This window comes from Euprymna scolopes, chromosome 17, assembly GCF_053919585.1.
Source record: "Euprymna scolopes isolate OS-2025 chromosome 17, ASM5391958v1, whole genome shotgun sequence".
Lineage (NCBI taxonomy): Eukaryota > Metazoa > Mollusca > Cephalopoda > Sepiida > Sepiolidae > Euprymna > Euprymna scolopes.
The window spans coordinates 30,524,094-30,544,148 of record NC_136498.1 but is presented as its reverse complement, the minus strand read 5'-3'; the positions used below and the strand labels follow the sequence as shown (position 1 = coordinate 30,544,148).

The 20,055-nt window shown below is 32.0% G+C and overlaps 1 protein-coding gene across 1 annotated transcript in view; it reads left to right on the top strand.

Annotated features, from left to right (window-relative positions):
* LOC145296729 (carbonyl reductase [NADPH] 1-like) overlaps window positions 1-19,520 on the top strand; it is a 37,872-nt gene extending 18,352 nt beyond the window's left edge. Inside the window, exons 3-8 of the mRNA XM_080142740.1 lie at window positions 549-727; window positions 3,508-3,620; window positions 7,803-7,931; window positions 15,596-15,737; window positions 16,755-16,818; window positions 19,173-19,520. Coding sequence (XP_079998866.1) covers window positions 549-727; window positions 3,508-3,620; window positions 7,803-7,931; window positions 15,596-15,737; window positions 16,755-16,818; window positions 19,173-19,270 — 725 coding nt within the window. The 3' untranslated portion in view covers window positions 19,271-19,520. The remainder of the gene's footprint in view (window positions 1-548; window positions 728-3,507; window positions 3,621-7,802; window positions 7,932-15,595; window positions 15,738-16,754; window positions 16,819-19,172) is intronic.
* The last annotated feature ends 535 nt before the right edge of the window (window positions 19,521-20,055 follow it).

Genomic DNA, 20,055 nt, shown 5'->3' with positions numbered 1-20,055 from the left:
CCCCCCCCCCTAAAAAAGGGGAACTCTGGCAGTGTCCAAATGAATAATGAATAATTGTTTGATATGAAGGGTTTCCCCCCCACATTGATCAAAGCTGATTGCCTTTCTGGACGTCCCGGCCGGAAGGCTGTTGGCTTCGCTTTGATTAGTTTGGCTTTATTTATACGAAAAAGACAAACACTGAAAACCAGGGATTTGGGGGGAGGGGTTGTATTACTGTACACATAGATTCGAAAAAGTTGTCAAAAAAACAAATGTATAACAAATAAATCAAAACATAAGAATAAGCGAAGTAAATATTTAAAAAATAAAAAAATAAAAAATAAACTAAAGGGTTCCATTCAAAATTTCATGCAGATTCAAAAAAAAGATTTTGCAGTTCGACAAGATGCACCTGAGAAGGTTACATTGACCAAAACATGAAAATAATACTATGAGAACAATAGTCTGAAGAATCCCAATAATGTGAAAGGTTTTTTACTTTCTTCCCTAAAATCTGCCCTGCCAACCTCCATAATTTTTTTTTTTTTTTTTTTTTTTTTTTTTAGCTCGTGATCCAAAACGGGGTGAAGCAGCCATAGCAGAACTGAAAACCGAAGGCCATGAAGCAAAATTCTTTCAATTGGACATCACTGATTTGGAGAGTATAGCGAGACTGGCCAATTACATTAAGACAGAATACGGAGGTTTGGACATTCTCGTCAACAACGCTGGTATTGCCTACAAGGTTTGTTTATTTCAGATTTGTATGAAATGTGACCTTTGCTGGTTCACGTGTCAAGTGAAATTTTCTAATTTTTACGACCTCGTAATATTACAAATAGAACATAAATATACTTAGGATATATATATATATATATATATATATATATCCTAAGTATATTTATGTTCTATTTGTAATATATATTAGTGATTATCCAAGCTTGAACATAGATTAATTTTATGTATTATTGGATGAGTTTCAAGCTCTTATATTGGACATTTTAAATTAATGAATACATTCTCATCTAATGTAATTTAGTCATTGCCGATATAAGAAAGATTTCAAAGTATTTTAAAAAAAATTTTTTCCCTTGCAGTCGTCAGCGTTTTTGTTTTCTCTTCCATCTTTTGGAAGACGTTTGATTTGCTGTTTTTCCTCCACATTTTCTATCACTTATCCAACATGAAGCTGCAATTTTTTTCCATGACACATTATGGAGTCATACTATGTGAATCTTGAAATTTTTAGCCAATGAACTCGTGCGTCTTATTTGACTTTGTCATTTGGATGGTTTTAGAAGCCTCTGGCGATTTATTTTATACATTAGCACGCTTGGAGACCTTCATTTTATTTTAGTGTTGTATAAATCTTGCGTTGCTCAGAAGCAATAAGATCAATGTATTTTGTTATCTGATTGTATATCGGACAAGAAACTTGGTGTTGCTTGGGAGTAATAACACCAAAAGAATGTATAGTTTAGCGATGGATAAGGCATATTCTGCTACTTGATCTGATGCTCACTTTTTAAATCATTAATAGATTTCTCCTACGTCAATATGAAACTTATGACTGGATTTAAAATAAAATTTTAAAACGGTATCTTAATATTTTTACAATTCTGCCGATTAACGAAACTCGCTGCTGTGGCATGTCTGAGCGGTAGATGAGTTTTCGGATGCCCGCGTTTTGGGTCTGTAAATACTCTGGCCGCGTTTTGGGTCCGTAAATACTCTGGCCGCGTTTTGGGTCCGTAAATACTCTGGCCGCGTTTTGGGTCTGTAAATACTCTGGCCGCGTTTTGGGTCTGTAAATACTCTGGCCGCGTTTTGGGTCTGGTAAGTTTTTTGAAGCATTGGAAAAGGTTTTAAAAATATTCAATTCTAAACAAAAATTTAAATAGAAGTTTGGTTTTCATTACAGTACGATGCTAATTTTTAAAAATAGTATTTTCAAGTTTTACTTTTTTTTTAAATTGTTAGCTGAAAATACAGATTAATTACAAAACACTTTCCCCCTCCCTATCTTAAGACCGGATTTTTAAATAACATTATTTCAGCAGTGATGTAAGTACCGAAAATTTATTTGTATAAACTACATGAAAAACACATTTAAACGAGATGGGGATGTTTAATACAACAAATAAGACCTACAAAAATGTTATCATTTTTATACATATTTATATTATATTATTACTGTTAATTAATAAATACTGAACATTTCATTAAAATGGGTTGATTTTAGTGAAGGAGGGGGGGGGCTGCAACTCTAAAAACCGTCACCCAAATTTTTTAAACGCTTTTAAGAAATTTATTCTTAGCCCGGGGATAAGGTTTTTTTTAACTATTCTGTACTTTCACCTAAAAATGTAATGAAAAAAAGGATATCATGAAACTTGAAAATAGTATTACAAACCTTGAAAATAGTATTACAAACCTTGAAAATAGTATTACAAAACTAGCGCTGTAATTTTGTTTTTAATTCAAATGGCTTCACTTGACACTTCCCATTTTTTTTTTTTTTTTTTTTTTTTTTTTTTTTTTTTAACTCGAAATGAGTTCAAACAGAAACCACTTATCCAGTTCAGTAAAAGAATAATTCATCTTGCCTATAACATTTAGGTTTTTACAATCTATTATGAAATAGTGGTCACAAAACAATTTACTATGAAATAGTGGTCACAAAACAAACATGAAAAATGTTATCAGTCAAGTTACTCTTCTACCTACCTTAAACTTTTACTGTTGTGAATGTTTATTCTGTTCGAAAGACAAGTAGTGCTGAGCATTACATAAGAAAAAGTAGCCGCAATGTCTCTTGAAATTTTTCAAGTCTCGACAAAGACTTAAAAATAAAATTATACAAAATGAGTTGTCTGTCCAAAACTGGACAAATGCCAATATTGACCCAAATACTTTTTAAAAAGGAATTTAATTCTTAATCCTTGATCAGTCTGGATAGTTGCAATAAAAAAAAATTAAAAAAAACTTAAGATGAAACAAATGCTAAAAGAAATAATTATTCACAACTTTTTTTTTTTTTTTTTTTTTTAATGTTTTTCAATTATGGTGGTGGTTCAGAATCTTTTATATTAAAAACCAAATACAGAAAAATCTATGTATGTATGTATGTATATATATATATATATATATATATATATATATATATATGTGTGTGTGTATATATAGAATGAAAAGGGTTTTTTTTTTGTTTTTTTTTGTTTTTTGTCATTTTACGATCTTAGGCAATTTCATGGTAGACCGTAACCATTAATAAGCTAAAAACAAAATCTTGATGCTGAAATCTCCCTTTTGTTTAAGACGGAAAAAAAACTGTCATTTAATCATAAAACTTTAGTTTATTGATTTGAGAGATATATATATATATATATTTTTTTTTTTTTTTTTTTTTTTTCTCTCTTCCTAAAGTTATTATAAATCCTTATTTCTGTAGAGCAATATTTTTGTTTCCATAATTTTACCCGAGAAATATAAAGTCTGACTTTCAACTATTTCTCTTTTAACTAGAGTGCCTCCACTGCTCCTTTTAGTGAACAAGCAGCAGTTTCTGTGAAGTGTAATTTTAATGGAACCCTGAATGTGTGCAGACAACTCTTCCCATTGCTCAGGCCTCATGCCAGGTATGTCATATTTTGAAGAATAGAAAATGGACCTTGTTTAACTCTCGCTTCCCTTATTTTGTCATTTAGTCTTCACATTTTATAAGCAATGTTTTTCTGACAAAGAATTGTTTTTTAATTTGAATCCATATAACAAGTTTTTGGTCTACTCTCAGCACCTGAAAAACTTTCTGAAAGAGTATTCATGTTTTTGCCTTCAATTTTTGGTTCTAGCTGTCTTCATCTCAATGCTACTGTCTATGGCATCATTCATTTTGTATGAATCAGATGATTGCTGTTGGCATTTGTTTCCCTGATATCTTTCTAGTTAGAATTCTTTCTAGAAAGATATTGGGTACTTTCAGGAGGGACCACATGAAAGTTGCCGACATCCTAAGTGAAAGTTTTTCTGTGAAACAAACTGAACTCAAACTTGTAACACTCAGGGTGTAAGTTTGTAGTTAGCCACTTGGCCACTGTCGTCTCCCTGTTGTTGCTGTGTGCATGTCCCTCCTATCATTGTTTTAAGTTCAAACATGCTGCCATTTTATTTGTTAAACGTCCTTAATATATAAAACTGAAATATTTCGTATTTTGCTTAGCACCTATTTTACATGCTGACATGTGTTGTACAGCTTCAAGAAATTGACTTGCAGAGTAACCTACCTCTGACTAGGTTTTTATCCTTTTTCCTCTCCATTTTTGTCACGTCCTTCCATGTTTTCCTTTTTTTTTTTTTTTTTTTTTTTTTGTGAACTGAACCTCTTACCTCAACTGTTTTAAATCTACTAACTCTCCATTCTTTCAATGTGACCATACCATCAAAGTCTGCTCTTTCTCTGATGTCATATAAGATCTAGCCCTTGTCTTTAAGGACTCTCATTACACATCCATCAAAAAATTCTCATTTCTCTCCATGCAACACTTCTTCAACCTTCACTGACTTTTACTTTCCTACATCTTCACCTTGTGTGCATACATTTCGTTGATTGACAGTGAAAACTGCAGCACTAACCCTAATGTAGATTTAACCAGTTTCCTCCAAAGGAGGAAGTTCCATGGGAGTATGAAATTCACAAGTGGTCCCCATTCATATGTATATCCCTGTTAGGGGAGATCACAACATGAGGTTTTTGCTCCTCTTGCAGGGAGGTGTCGGTGTCCACCCACATACACCGCCTGATATTCTCAGATTTGTCACCCATCTGGTATTAACTTTGATCCAGTGAGAACTGGTGTGTCAACATGATTCATAGATTGATAGTGGTAATGCTCTGCTGCTTAGTAATGGCAGAATTTTCCTGTGCTTACTCAAACCGCTCCTAATTCTTACACTCACACTAGCACCTGCTCCCCACCCCCTCTGTGCTCCAATAATATCACCAAGCTGACAAAACTTCTTGAGGACCTCAATAACTTTGTCATCCAGATATACTTTATCCAAATTTGTGTTCTTATACATTGTCTTCTTGCATCCAAACTAGTTGTCATCTCTCAACCTACAGTGGTGTCAAAAAGAAAGTCCGTGTTTATTTTATTTTATTTTTTTTTTTTGCGTTTCTTTTTTAAAACGCAAATTTAAACTAAATTTAATGTAACTGTTTAAACAACCATTACCTCATTTGATTTGCCTTTTATTCCTCTATAATTTTGCCTGTTCATATCTGACTTTTCTCCTAGTGTTTACATCAACTTAAATTAATTTCAAGTCGAAGGCAAAAAGAAACTCTGCAACAAATGAGCTTAAAACCAGCTTAAAATATCCACCTTTTTAGGCAATAAAGCATCTCTAATTGTTCCAGGTTATACAACATAACATTTAGTCCATATGCCTCGACTTTCTCTTTGTGATCGTCAGCTCATTAATCTCCACCTTTCTGGTTTATCCAATCAGGAAATCAGCTGCATATTGAAATGTAATGAGAAAACAGTAATGAGAAAACATGTAATGAGAAAAGAGAAAAAAATGGAAAAGCACCAAAACACCAGCAATGTTCATGATGTCCTTAAATCTGCTTGTCATAGTTACTTCTTACAGGGAAGACAATGCCATCAAGATCCGCAGCCTCAGAAACAGATTTGAAACAATTCAGCAACAGTTAGTGTTATTTCTACCATTATGAACAGATTGAAGGAATCTAATTTGCAAGGCTGTATTGCAAGACGCAAGCCAATAGTTTCTGTAAATAACAATTTTCCATTGTGCCGAGTTTCTTTTTTGCCTTATTGAACTTAATTTTTTTGAATATTAGGATACTTCTAATTGAAGGTCAAATATGCATAGATAAAATTATAGAGGAATAGAAGGTGAATCAAATAGGTTGTAGCTTTTTAAAAAATAACAAGTGCAGACTTTCTTTTTGCCACCACTGTAACATTAATTCGACTGCATTTCTCATGTACTTAACGTTTACATGCATTAAAAAAATAACATGTAATGTACCGGACTCCCTTTCCACAAATTCAACAGGGAAGTTTTGCTCTTTTGGTGAGCTTTCCAATTGGCTATCACTTTGGTCATGGTAGCATTCATTTTAAGATCTTTTATCTTTTAACACTCTTTAGGTTTTTAACTCCATTATATCACATGTAATTATTAAATCAACATATGACATCTCTTTTGAAGAATTTTCCAAACAATGCTTCTAAGACCTGAATGAAAAGCACTAGTGTCCAATCATGCCGTCCCTCAACAGCTATCAACCCCAGTGCTTATGTGCCATGACTTTCTTCATCTTTAACTTGCGCTCTGTGTGTGTGTGTGTCTGTCTGTCTGTCTTGTCACTAGCATAAAGATTCCCAATGTTTGTTGATAGCTGTCTGAAAAGGCATCTTTGTCAATTGCTTGATCAGCCCATTTTGTCTAAGTTCTGCTCTAAGCCACAAACTATCAAGCTCAACTGCCATAACCTATAGTTCATAGTATCACAATAGTGTATATGTATATAATTATTCAAGGATATCAATTTATAAATATTTTTGTAAATGTTCCTAATATAAACTTATACTCTTTCTTCTCTTCTTCTATATAAATAAAATGAACTCATTCTTCCCCCCCCCCGAGTTTGACCTTAATAGGATTGAAAATCTAGATATTTTATGCAGATGTACTATACACAAACTGCATTGCGCTATCTGAGGTTTGTTATAGGCATATTACCTATCCACTACTTCGCTGATCAGAGCTTCCTATATTTTATCTGGTGAGAGTTCACTGCCAAAACCAGTTACGATCAATGGAAGTAGTAAATTCTTCTAAGAAATTCATACTTCCACCACCACCCATTTACACTGTCCATGGTCGTTCACAGGAGACGATTACAAATGAACACCGGGTTAGGCTTCTATAAAAACTGGACTGTAATTCAGGTGAAATGCACCACGCTTACTTTTAGGTTGGTTCAAAATAAAAACAAAAATAAAACCAAAACAAAAAACTTTACATTTTCTTTCCTTAAAATAAAAATTATATTTTACTTCAATTCCATTTTATTTCGCGTTCTACTCCATTTAAAACATTGTTTCTTTTTATCTTTTTTATTGTATTTTATTTGCATTTTTTTGTTTCTTTTCTGTTTTTTTGTCTTCCCGATCTTTCCATTTTTTTTTTTTTTTTTTTTTTTTTTTTCCATTTATTTCTTCTCTTTCCGTTTCTTCTCTTTTTCACCAAGTTTACCATTGTTTCTTTTTCTTTATTTATTTCTCTTAAGTTTGTTTCCACAATATTTCTATTTTCTTTTGTTATTTCTTCTCTCTTTCCGTTTTTTTCCTCTCCCTTCGGCAAGTTTAACATCATTTCTTTCTTTGTAAAACAGCCGGATTTTTTTTTTTTTTTTTTTTTTTTTTTTTTTTAATGGAAAATAAAAGCCAGTCAGGTGATAAATAATGGAGTCAAAATTCCAAACAAGTTGTGTTAAAGTGACAGCATTGTTGTAAAGGAAGGACAAATTGAAAAATATTTGAATTTTTATTGGGTGCATTAAGCAGCACTTTATCCAAGGTATAAAGAGGGATTAGATAAAGATAAGATTCCAGGAATATGTGAAGGATCAAAAATAATGGGATCATATCCGTTATGCACAATAAATACATTTTCCTTGCCAGAGAATCACACACACACACGCACATTAAATTTTCTAATAAAAAAAAAAAAAAATGTAAACTTTATTAATTAAAACTGTATATAAATGTCTTTATTTTCAGAGTTGTGAATCTATCCAGTATGACATCAGTGAATGCCTTGCACCATTGTTCAAATAGCTTACAGCAACAATTCACTGACCCCAAAATTACGATGCCACAATTGGAAAAACTAATGGATCAATTTATCAAGTAAGAATTCTTTACTCTCATTGCATCTTCAACTGAATGCAGAAACCTTTTCAAAAACCTCGAGGAATTTTTTAAGTTGGCTTGGTTATGCATTTTCAATTTTTCATTCATTACAAAACTTGAAAAAACTTAGAACTTTTTATCTACCATCTAAATCATAATATCTAGGATTTGCAAACACGCGTTTCGTCTAGATTTATTTACATTGACTTTTGCAAAATTCTTGCTATTTTAGCTTGTCGAGTGTGTTCGGCTTTTTAGTACAAATAAAGTGAAAACGATAGGAGTTCCTAGCTTTTTTTCCTGGGAACGTCTAGAAAGCAATCAGTTTTTAATCAATGTGGGGGAACCCCTTATATCATTGAATTGCTATTCAATTGGACACTCCCCTTTAAATGGGGAGCTGGTTTTTTCCCCCCAACATCTTGGGGAAACAAAACCAGAAAAACTACCTCGCAGTCAAAGTTAGGTAAACAAACCTCAAAACTGCCTCGCAGTAAAAATCAATGCAAGATTTCATTCAGTCTGGCGTTATATTTGACCTCATTAAATCCACGCACCTTGCAATTATATTTAATTCAACAGCTGCTGTAGATAATATTTTCACTAGCCGGCTGTCCTGTTGATTTTCTCTCACACGCCCAAACACGCTATGTTACTAATCTAGTTTTATTTTAAAAAAAAATCATTTTGAGTCAGCTAAAAGGGACTCTTACATCATTTTGAAAAGAACAATGGCAGATAACTCCACTATAATTAAAACTTGCTATATAAGCCTTGTAATGCTAACGATTTCAGATTAATTGATAAAAATCATTTCTAAATGATTTCTTTGTAAAAGAAGCTTGATCAATTTACATGATTTTTGGAAATGACATTTTCATTCCATAACACGCATACATCGAAGATTTTTTTCTGTATTTTGTTTATTTAGGTTGAACTGTGGACTTGCACCAACTTTTTATTGTATTACAATTTAGCTAATATAAAGTCACTTCATATCAAGTCCTTTTACAACTATTTCCACGTTAATTTATTTTCGAATCATTTTATAGAATACAGTATTCTGATTTAATACTTTTTTCACAAGTTTGAAGGGTTTGCTTTTGTAGATCGTCGATCTGTTAAATCGACGCATTTCAAGCGAAAACCTTATATACTTGCATGTATGGTCGAAATTATAAATTCTAAAATTTATTAAAAAAATGATCCAGTAGATGTATTTTAAAATCTCAGCCACAATTACCTTCCAAAATCGTTTTTAAAAAATTAGTATTTAGTACAAAATATTAGTTGCAAAGTACCTCCCCTAGATCCTGCAAATTCAACATTAAAGCATCAAACGTTTTAATGTTGAAGAATTCGCAGGATAAATTTTCTACTGGATTATTTTTTATCAAATTTTTATTAATTTGAACACGACACGCAAGTAAATGTTTTCCCCTGAAATGCGTTGGTTTAAAAGAATATCAATCTACACAAGCACCAAAAGTTCTTAGAATTTTTTCTTTTTGTTTGTTTTTTCTTTTTGTTTGTTTTTTCTTTTTGTTTGTTTTTTCTTTTTGTTTGTTTTTTCTTTTTGTTTGTTTTTTTCTTTTTGTTTGTTTTTTTCTTTTTGTTTGTTTTTTCTTTTTGTTTGTTTTTTCTTTTTGTTTGTTTTTTTCTTTTTGTTTGTTTTTTTCTTTTTGTTTGTTTTTTTCTTTTTGTTTGTTTTTTTCTTTTTGTTTGTTTTTTTCTTTTTGTTTGTTTTTTTCTTTTTGTTTGTTTTTTTCTTTTTGTTTGTTTTTTTCTTTTTGTTTGTTTTTTTCTTTTTGTTTTTTTCTTTTTGTTTTTTTCTTTTTGTTTTTTTCTTTTTGTTTGTTTTTTTCTTTTTGTTTGTTTTTTTCTTTTTGTTTGTTTTTTTCTTTTTGTTTGTTTTTTTCTTTTTGTTTGTTTTTTTCTTTTTGTTTGTTTTTTCTTTTTGTTTGTTTTTTTCTTTTTGTTTGTTTTTTTTCTTTTTGTTTGTTTTTTTCTTTTTGTTGGTTGGTTGGTTTCACGGTATATTTGATTCAATTATAAATTGAACCATTTGATTATTTTGGATAAAAAAAAACTTCACTTCAAATATGCAGGATACAACCTATATTTTCCTTTTTAAAGCATTGTGTTGTATAGCCCTGTCTTTTGGATGTAAGGGGCTATTATTTAGGACAAAATTTGCAGGAATACTATAGTTCAGCAAGATGTCTGTTCACATTACACTTGAAATTAAGGGTGTACCGAGTAATTGGTCACTTTGCCAATTTTTTCTTTCCTATTAAATTTAAATCATTTCATCACTGCCAAGTGACTCAAATAGCTTTGACACATTAACACAGTAACTAAATTTGTCTGGCCACTATGATGGTTTTGTCTTAAAATTACAAAATACAATTTCTAATTTTGAAATGAATTTTTAATTACATTTTCACCCCAAACAAGTCACAATGCCACTTTGATGTAGGGAGCTACTATCAGGGACATAAGCTACAGGGGTACTATGTAGGGAGTTGGGCAGCAAGATGTCGGTTCATGTTACACTTTTTCTGCATGTCAGTACAGTTGGAAGCAGGAACCCAGAAGGGAATTCCAAAGTCTAGCGGTTCTGGGGAAGAAACTATTGGAGTAGAAGGCTCTCTTACATCTAGGGATCTCAACTGAAGGGGTGGGATTTTGCTGTTTGTCAGTATTTACGTCGTGGGGGGGGTACAAGTGCTTGCAGTTCGGCGGAGCGTTCACCATAAAGTATTTGTAGAACAGGCAGAGGGATGCTACATTTCGTCGATGGGACAGAGGTTGAAGCTTAGATGACGGTTCAGGACCTATCGGGTTGGCGACTCTCTTTTGAACCTTGTCCAGGAATGAGACTAGTAGCAGATGCACCAGCCCAAATATGACAACAATACTCCATACATGGGCGAATGGTGGCCTTATAGACTTATAGGGTACTTTCGGGCGTTAGTAGCTTTCTAGCACGGTAGAGAGAACCTGCTTTTTTCGCAGCAGTCCGGGCAATGCTCTCAATGTAATTGTTTCAACTCCTGTGAACGTTAGGCCGAGTAGTTTAAAGGAAGTACTTTCAGATAAAGAGTTTTTGGCCATTACTATTGGTGGTAGAGAAGGTTTCTTATAGTGATTGAAGGAAACAAGTTTAGTTTTGGCAGCATTGACTGTGACCATCCGTTTCTGTCCCTATTCCACTACAGATTAGAGGTCCTCCTCTAGTGTTTTTGCTATTTCTTTAGATGTGTTCATTTGTTTTCCTGTCATATCTGTTATAGAGCGTGGTGTCGTCAACATATATACCCATCTCACACAGTTTTGTCAGGGAGGTCATTTATGAATATTAGGAATAATAGAAGTCCAAGAATAGACACCTGAGGCACTCCCGCATTTATATCATATTGTTTAGATGTATGACCATCGAGGACAGCCTGGATTTTTCTATTATCTAAGGATTTGTTAAATATTCTTCCAGTGATACCATATGATCTGATTTTCCTAAGACCTTCATGCCATACCCTGTCAAAAGCCTAAGATATATCTACAGCTACCGCTCTACCCTCCCCTGCTTTATCAAGTGAATGTCTGCTGTAGAACGGGCTTGCTTAAAATCGATATTGCTAGTCTGTCAGAAGTTTAGCATCTGTAAGGTGATGAACTAGAGCTTGAATATAATTAAACAATTAGATAGAAAAAAATTACAAACCAACTACAAAGTACAAATTGCAATTCTTTAGGTGAATAACTATAAGTTGAAGTTCTGCTGCTTTTCTACTTCCTCTTCTATTCTAGCTGCCTGCATCCTCTGCTCTCAGATTCCTCAGTGTTTAAAATTGAATACTTTTAAGTTGTAATTTAGAACAATTAGACTTTCTCTGTTCCTCATAGGTTCATACAAATTACCACCTGCACTAAAGAGCCTCTCACCCTCCAAGATAAAGGTGGTGTGCTTAAATATTATGAAGCCAGTTTACTCAGCATTGGTAAGGTGTCCTGTGTCTACTTCCACCACTGAAATTGATCACCTCTTGCGAGTAGTTGTAAAGCTACATAATGGTTAAGTTCTCTTGTGCACATAACCATAAAGGGTTTACTCCCTTTGAGTTTAGATTGTGATTCTTGTATTTTTGTTGTAGTTGCAGTCTGCAGGTTTAACTCCACTTCTACCTGCTCTAAGTTTTGATTCGTTACTGTAGGCTTATTTGAAGCTAATTCATCAAATAAGCTTGAAAGAGATAGCTTTACTTTCACCTTGATCTTTTTGATCCTCAACAGAGCTTGAAAAATGTATTCTGCCGATTCTGCTTCATTATCATCAGTAGAAAGTAGATGTAAATCCAATTCTTAGTGTTTTCTATGTCATTCTTTTGAAATTTAAATGTGAATCTAGGAAAGTAGACACAAGTTCATTTAGGATTGAAGAGTTCAATAATAGTAAGGATTCCACTAAAGTCAGAAATATCAGAATTAAATTAGTTATTCAATTGGAATTAATTATTGAGACGAGTATTATTTATTGCAGACAATTATCGTCATATCTTAATTGTTTCACAACGTTTCTGCCAACTATTCCTCTGGCCTTCATCAGGTGGTAACCGCGACAGGATAGGAACTCCGAATTTCCTAACTGCATTCTCAGCAATTACTGCCTTCTATAGTTGTTGTCGTCTCACCACGGTTCCACGTAAGAATTGTCTGAAGATAGCGGTTTCAATCCTACCCAAAACTGGCCAGGGGCTTACTTGGCCCAAAAGGTGAGATGACAACAACTATGGATGGCAGTAATTGAGAATGCAGTTAGGAGATTCAGAGTTTCTATCCCGTCACAGTTACCACCTGACGCTTTTTTTTTCGCAAATATTTTTGAAAGTCATCCTCTCCTTTTGATTGTCTAACCTTAATTTTTAAAAATGTCACTTCTGGTTTGGCGGTGGTCGTAACACCATAGACGTCAAGTTCCCCCCCCCCCCCCGTTCTTCTCCTTTGCGGTACGGGTTTGAGCTTGCTACCACTTTTTTTTTTTTTTTTTTTCTCAACATACACGTCCAAACACCCAGGCAACACCGGGCTGAAATACTAGTTCTTATATAAAGAACGAATCTCTTAAAAACAAAACAAAAAAAATTCCGGTTTGTGCAAATAATTCTGCTTCACATCTGTCACAAGAAGATGCTTTCTGATTAATGTTTACATGATAAAAAATATTCTGAAAATCAGCCAAGTTAGTTTGCTTATTTTAAAACTGGTAAACATTAATCAGAAGGGACTTTTCTGGGCCTTTACCATAAAGCAGAATGGTCCACACAAACCAGAAATTATTTGTAAACAATAACAGGGTTAACTTGAACAAAGCCAATACAAAAATAATGTTAAAACAAAAAAAACAGTACTTATGCAGAGAACTTTTTGAAAATCCATTTCTTAACATATGGAGGAGAGGGTGTTTTTCTAACCAGTCAGTACTTTCACCTAACAATTTAAAAATAATACAAAACAAGTGATTTATGCCACAAACATTGAAGGACAAATAAAGTTGTCTTTTTTTTTTTTTTTAAGGATACTATTTAAGAAATACATGGTGTAAAGAGCTGACATTTGGGTATAGCATTCTACAATATCTATTGATTAGGCATGCGAAATTCGAGATCTTTTGATAGTTTTTGTGATATATGATTTTGAAATTAGTATGTTTGACATTTGATACTTTATTTCCGCCACCAAAGTTGAACATATCTGTATTTTTATTGACTTATAATGAAGTTGCAGCTAGAATTATTTTTTATAAAATAGGCATAATAATCACAATGTATAGAATTATATTGAAATGTTCATATTTACTGTTATTTAACTCTTTTATGTGATAATTTAAAAATTGTCCGTCAGTGCAATTTTGCTATTATAAATGATGCAATGTTCACTTTTCACACCTCAAAAATGAAGGCCAAAATTGAATTAGAAATAATTGTACTTTTACTTCCTATTGTCTTTTAATATTAGGAGTGATGAAAGCATCTTTTGTGACATTTTTACTGGTTACTTTGTGTCAGTTGGTTTGTGCTTCGTTACCCTCAGCAGGGTAGTATATACTTCTGATCATCGGTGAAAAGTAGATGTAGAATCCAATTCTAAATGTTTTCTATGTCAATCTTTTAAAATTAATATTTGAATCGTGGGTTTAGGAAAGGTTTTTTTCATTTAGATAGGATGAAAATCTTGTTTCAATTGATAACCTGAATTGTTCAACAACGGTAAGGGTTCCACTACAGTCAGAAATACTAGAATTAGATTGGACAGCTTTTGATAAAAATAACCTCTGAGCTAAATTTGTAGGTATTATCATTGATATGGTTGATGTTCTGTAACTTGCTTCTTTGGTGATTTCTTCAAATGGACTCGGGAACTGGATTTTTTTTTTTTTTTTTTTTTCTCCAAACAAGTCCATATTGGTAAGTTGTTAAAGTTGGAATCTTATCAACAGCACACATTACAAGAGCTTTTTGCTTTTAACTTATTTTCAGTATATAATATGTTGAATTCCACCATGTGGTCACATCTTGAATGAGTTTGTTTTTCCAAATTAAGCTGATCCTGATTTTCAGTTAATTTACTAATTGCTAATAGAAAATGATTAAAGTGAGAAACTATTTCTGTTCGGTGTAATGGTTGTCTTCACAGCCTAAGTTACAATGTATGATAGTTATTCTAAATCGCATCACCTGACACTAGCAACCATATTTGCTCCTGAATCCCGCAAGACTAAGAAAATTTTAAGTATTTTATACTCATCCAGAACATTGTGCAATTCTTCACTTATTTTTTGCACCTGTGTGCCAGAGAATGGAACCATTCTAAGCAGAGCTCTGCACTGTTAATCATTTGAAAACCAATGACCTGTCAAACTCAAAAAGGGAGCATTATCTGTTTTAGCTGTCCAAATGTCTGTAGTTCATGAAATGCTGCTAGCTTCAGCAAGAAACAGTTGAATTTTTGTTCTACTTTCATAAATATAATGAAACTTATTTTGCAGTAGAGTTTTTTTTTCTTGTTCAACAAGCCTATTAAATCCAATGTCGGAAGTTACAGAATATGGTTGAATATCAACAGCAATCACTTCTCTTATCAGTTAATGGATCTTTTGTGATCATTCATATCCCAAATTTTCTTTTTGACAAATATTGATTCCATAGTAGTTTGGTGTTTCACTGGAGGCTCATAGTTGCTGCCACTTGTTCCTGGAATATCTGTTTCTGAAAATTCCAAAGTCTAGCAGTTCAAGGGAAGAAATTGTAAGTAGAAGTCTTTTGGGCATCTAGAGATCTCTACAGTATAAGGGTGGGAGTTTGCTTTGTCGGATTATTCAAGGGTATTTATGTTGGAGAGGACAAAGGTTTGGAATTCATTGGAGTACCTTCCATTAAAATACTTGTAAAATAGGCACAAAGATGCAAAATTTTGTCAATGAGACAGTTTGGAGTTTGATAGTGTGGGACCTATTAGGTTGGCCACTTTTTTTTTTTTTTTTTTTTTTTTTAACTAGAAGCGATGGATGAGGAGCAAATGCACCAGCCTTTTACCTTTTTAACTGAGTCATGAAAGACTTTATCAAGAACTATAATGCTTATTTGAAGTTCTTTATCTTTCAGAGATACAGCAGATGGTGTCCATGAATCCAATGGCTGGCCAAGCACAGCTTATGGGGTTTCCAAAATAGGTGTTTCTGTTATGTCTTTTATTCTGCAACGGGAATTGGATCAACAGGGCAAAGAAGATATTGTTGTCAATGCAGTAAGTGATTTTATTTAATTTATTTATTTTATTTTTTATTTTTTTCAAATATTTTTTTTTAAAAGATGCCCAATTATGTTCCTTTTAATTTGAACCCATGCAATCCATTATGATTTTGACATTTTTGGCAATGTTAATTCAACATTAATTTTCTTTTCTATATTTTATTTAATTTATTAAAATTTAAAAAATTGTACATGTTCATTTATATACTTTTTTCACAGAAAGTGTATGTACATGAACATTTTATTTGAAAAAAAAAAATCTGTTATAGTCGGCTAATGTATTTCCTAATTTCCGGTGTAGTGCTACTGGAAGAGGTAACAAGGCAAATTGGTTACTTTTTTTTTTTTTTTTGTGTGTGAAGCGATTTATAAGAAAATGACATACAACAAAAATTAATAAAATTGGTTACTTCACTTTTATTTTTTACTATTTCTATTGTGAAGCGATTTATTATAAGAAAATGACATACAACAAAAATTAATAAAATTAAACAGATAAAATGACATGATTAGTCTTTATTTGCACTTTTAATAACAAAATTTTTAAAAGTATTCATTTTATTTAAAATTTTTGTCAGAATTTTTTTGTTTTTGTTTTTTTTGTTTTTTTTAACTGTATAGTAAATCTGTTTATGAATTTATAAAAAATAAAATTATTGAAATCAAAATGCTTTATAAGCATGAGAGAAAAGTGAAGGAACTGATTGGCCTTGTCACTGCTCCTGGTAGCACTATGCCGGAAATTAGGATGTACATTAGCTGACTATAACCAAAAAAAATCAGTTTATGAATAACTCTAAAGATAATATTGAAATGAAACAAATTGTGGAACGTAATTGGTCAGGATTGCTAAGTTGACTAACACTGTCTATTTCTTGTTGCTTAGACAACAAGCAATGGCTCGGGTAGTTAATGTTTTTTTTTTGTTTTTTTTTTTTTATAACAATTTATTAATTGTACTTTTTAAAATTTGCCAATAACTCATGATTTTTTTTAATGTATGTTTTTTAAGTGCTGCCCTGGCTATGTGGATACAGATATGACCAGTCATAAAGGACCTAAAACTATCGACCAAGGTAATCAATAGTTTTTATTTTTGTTTTTAGAATTATCTATATGGTGCTATAACTGATCCTTTGGGTTATTTTTGCTGGTCAGACCTGTAGTTGGTGTTACACTCAGCCAACTTACCAGCATGGTCATATATTGCAACTACCAGGCTCAGTTTTTTTTTTTTTTTTTTTATTATTAAATGTTCACCATTTAATAGAAATTTTATATATATTACTAGCATTTCAGCCTGGCGTTGCCCAGGTGTTTGGCTGTGTATGCTGAGCAGAAAAAAAAAAATGGTAGCAGGAAGGCGGGCCCCATACCGTAAAGGAGGAAAAGAACGGGAGGGGAGGACATGACGTCTTTACTGTTATGATCACCGCCAAACCAGAAGTAACATAGGTTTAAATTAAGACTAGAAAATCGGAAAGGGGGGATGACTTTCGAAAATATCGGTAAAAAGCGACCCCCCCCCCACCTGTAGAAAAGTGCCCAGTTGAGGGTGAAGAAATTAATGTTTTTAGCCAATTTTTCAGTGTTTGTTATCTGAAGGGTCGAGCTTCCAAACAATACTGATCTTGTGAAAATCCGTCGTCTTTGTCAAAAGTTTTAGGCAGACATGCAAACACCGATACACCAATTTATATATCAGTAGCTCCAATTTTTTAACCAAACCGATTAAAAAGCTTGCCCTATCTCTGAATACCCTTTATGTAAATTTCTAATTTTTAGACCAGAAATTGTCTGAGTAATTTGGTAGAGACCGCAGAGATCAATTTTTTAACTTTGACCCCCCCCCCCATTATGATCCTTTAACATTTGTTTTGGGCTCAAATGAAGTTATTAAATTAGATTCATGTCCAAGGAACCTATATCTAAAATTTCAAGTGTTTAGACCCAAAATTGCCACAGTAGTTTGGTAGAGTTCTCAAAGGTCAAATCATTGTACTTTGACCCCTTAACAGCCAAATTTCTGGCCGAAAACGGATTGCAAAGATTTCCCCCTAATCTCGATACCCAGTGTATCAAATTTTGAGTCTGTAGACTGAAAATTGTTATTGCGTAGGGAAATGTATGTGTGTATACACACACACACACACACACACACACACTTTCACTTTTATAGATATGATAATTCAAATAACATTGAACATGTCAAAATAATTGCTTTTCAAAATTTCCATGCAAAACATTGTTTTGTTACATAGTAGTGAATACAAGAGGCTTTCGTTTGTTTTTTTTTTAAACTCCATTTATTCAAATACAATGTGTTAATAAAATCTTATTGTATTTGTGATAGGAATCTCTAAAAAGAATTAGAAGTAAATGTATATATTTTAAGGTTTTATTGAAATTTCAAGTTTCTACATGTCCTCCATCATTATCAATATAAAAGATAAATATGATTTTGCAGTTCATGGAAAATATTTGCCAACTGATTTACAGTAATGTCTAAAATCACATTATTTTAGCTTTCAATTCTAATGAACAAAGTTCAGTTGCATACAGTTTTTTTTTGTTTGTGTTTTTTTTGTTTGTGTTTTTTTTGTTTGTGTTTTTTTTTTGTTTGTGTTTTTTTTTTGCTTGTGTTTTTTTTTGCTTGTGTTTTTTTTTGCTTGTGTTTTTTTTTTGCTTGTGTTTTTTTTTTGCTTGTGTTTTTTTTTGCTTGTGTTTTTTTTTGCTTGTGTTTTTTTTTGCTTGTGTTTTTTTTGTTTGTGTTTTTTTTGTTTGTGTTTTTTTTTGTTTTTTTTTGTTTTGTTTTTTTTTTGTTTTGTTTTGTTGTTTGTTTGTTTGTTTGTTTTTTTTTTTGTTTTTTTTTTTGTTTGTTTTTTTTGTTTTTTTACATAATTTAATGGACAGTTTACTTTTTCATTAGTTGAAGCCATGGATCAGAATGATTCTGAAAAAAATATTTTTATCAAAAAAAAAAAAATGATCGCAGATCAAATAATTATTAAATAACTGTTTAAACTTGGTACATGAAATTTATAACATGTTTTTTTACAGATGATTTATTTAGCAAATATAAAGCTTTTATTTATTTATTTATTTATTTTTTATTTTTTTTTTTTTTTTAAATTGACAGTATAGCGCTTAAATTTTTCTTTTTGGAGCACTTAAATTTTAAAATGAAAACTTTGTGCTTATTTAGCTTGGTACTTATGGCAACAATTAAAAGTAAAAATATCTAGAAAAGTCTGTCTGATATAGGTACCAGTCATGGAAAAAAAATAAATAAATATTCCAAAAAGGTGGGGGGTAGTCATCGATGACATGATCTAACCATGTGACATAGATGAGCTTAAAAGAAATTTTTTAAAATAATGCAAGTTGTGTTTATTATAATAAATATTTAATTTTATTTCTCTATTTTCAGGTGCAGACACTCCTGCTTATTTAGCTCTTCTTCCTCCTGACATTACTACTCCTCGTGGGGAGTATGTGACCGAGAGAAAAGTTGAGCCATGGATCTAATGTCAAACATTGCTGATTTAATTTTTTTTTTTTAATCTTTTTTTTATTTTTTCTAAAAAAAAAAAAAAAAAAAACTAAAAAAAAAAATATTTTAATTTTGTCGATTTGCGTTTCTTTTTGATTAAAAATTCGCTGTTACACTCATCACTTTATTTTTTTTAAATGAATTCATCGAAAATATATTAAATTTTTATAAACATTTTGTATCCTTTTTTTCTCTTTTGGTAATAAAGATTTGATTTAAACACTATTTGTTTTTAAAAAGCATCTTAAAGTGATGCAATTTCTCTTTTCTTGAACAACAGGCTTGCAAATAAGAAATTTTAGCCAAATTAAAATAAAAGTTCAACGGTTTAGAGCTCAAGGACTTACCTTGCTTGAAGAGGCATGCAAATGCTGACCGTCAGATCACGGTAAACCAAACTGACCATAAGACACAGATGGCCAACGAGTTATCTAACCCTAACCCTAATCCAAGACTCTAAAACATATGAACAATTCATGTAGAAACACGATTGTTTCTGATGCAGATGTTTCTCTTACCACATATTCCTGTTTTTTTTGTTTTGTTTTATTTACAATTTTTCAAAAATAATTTCTCGTATCATGGCATGTTCATGCCATAGATGAAATCATGTTAGTGTTTTTCCATAGGCTTCAGTCACTTGTTGGTCAATTCCTCTAAACACCTCATAATTTTGAACATGGCAGAATACATGAGGTGGATTGCCATGACCTTCTCCAGCGTAGTGGCATCTGACGCCTGTTTGCACCTATCTATTGTC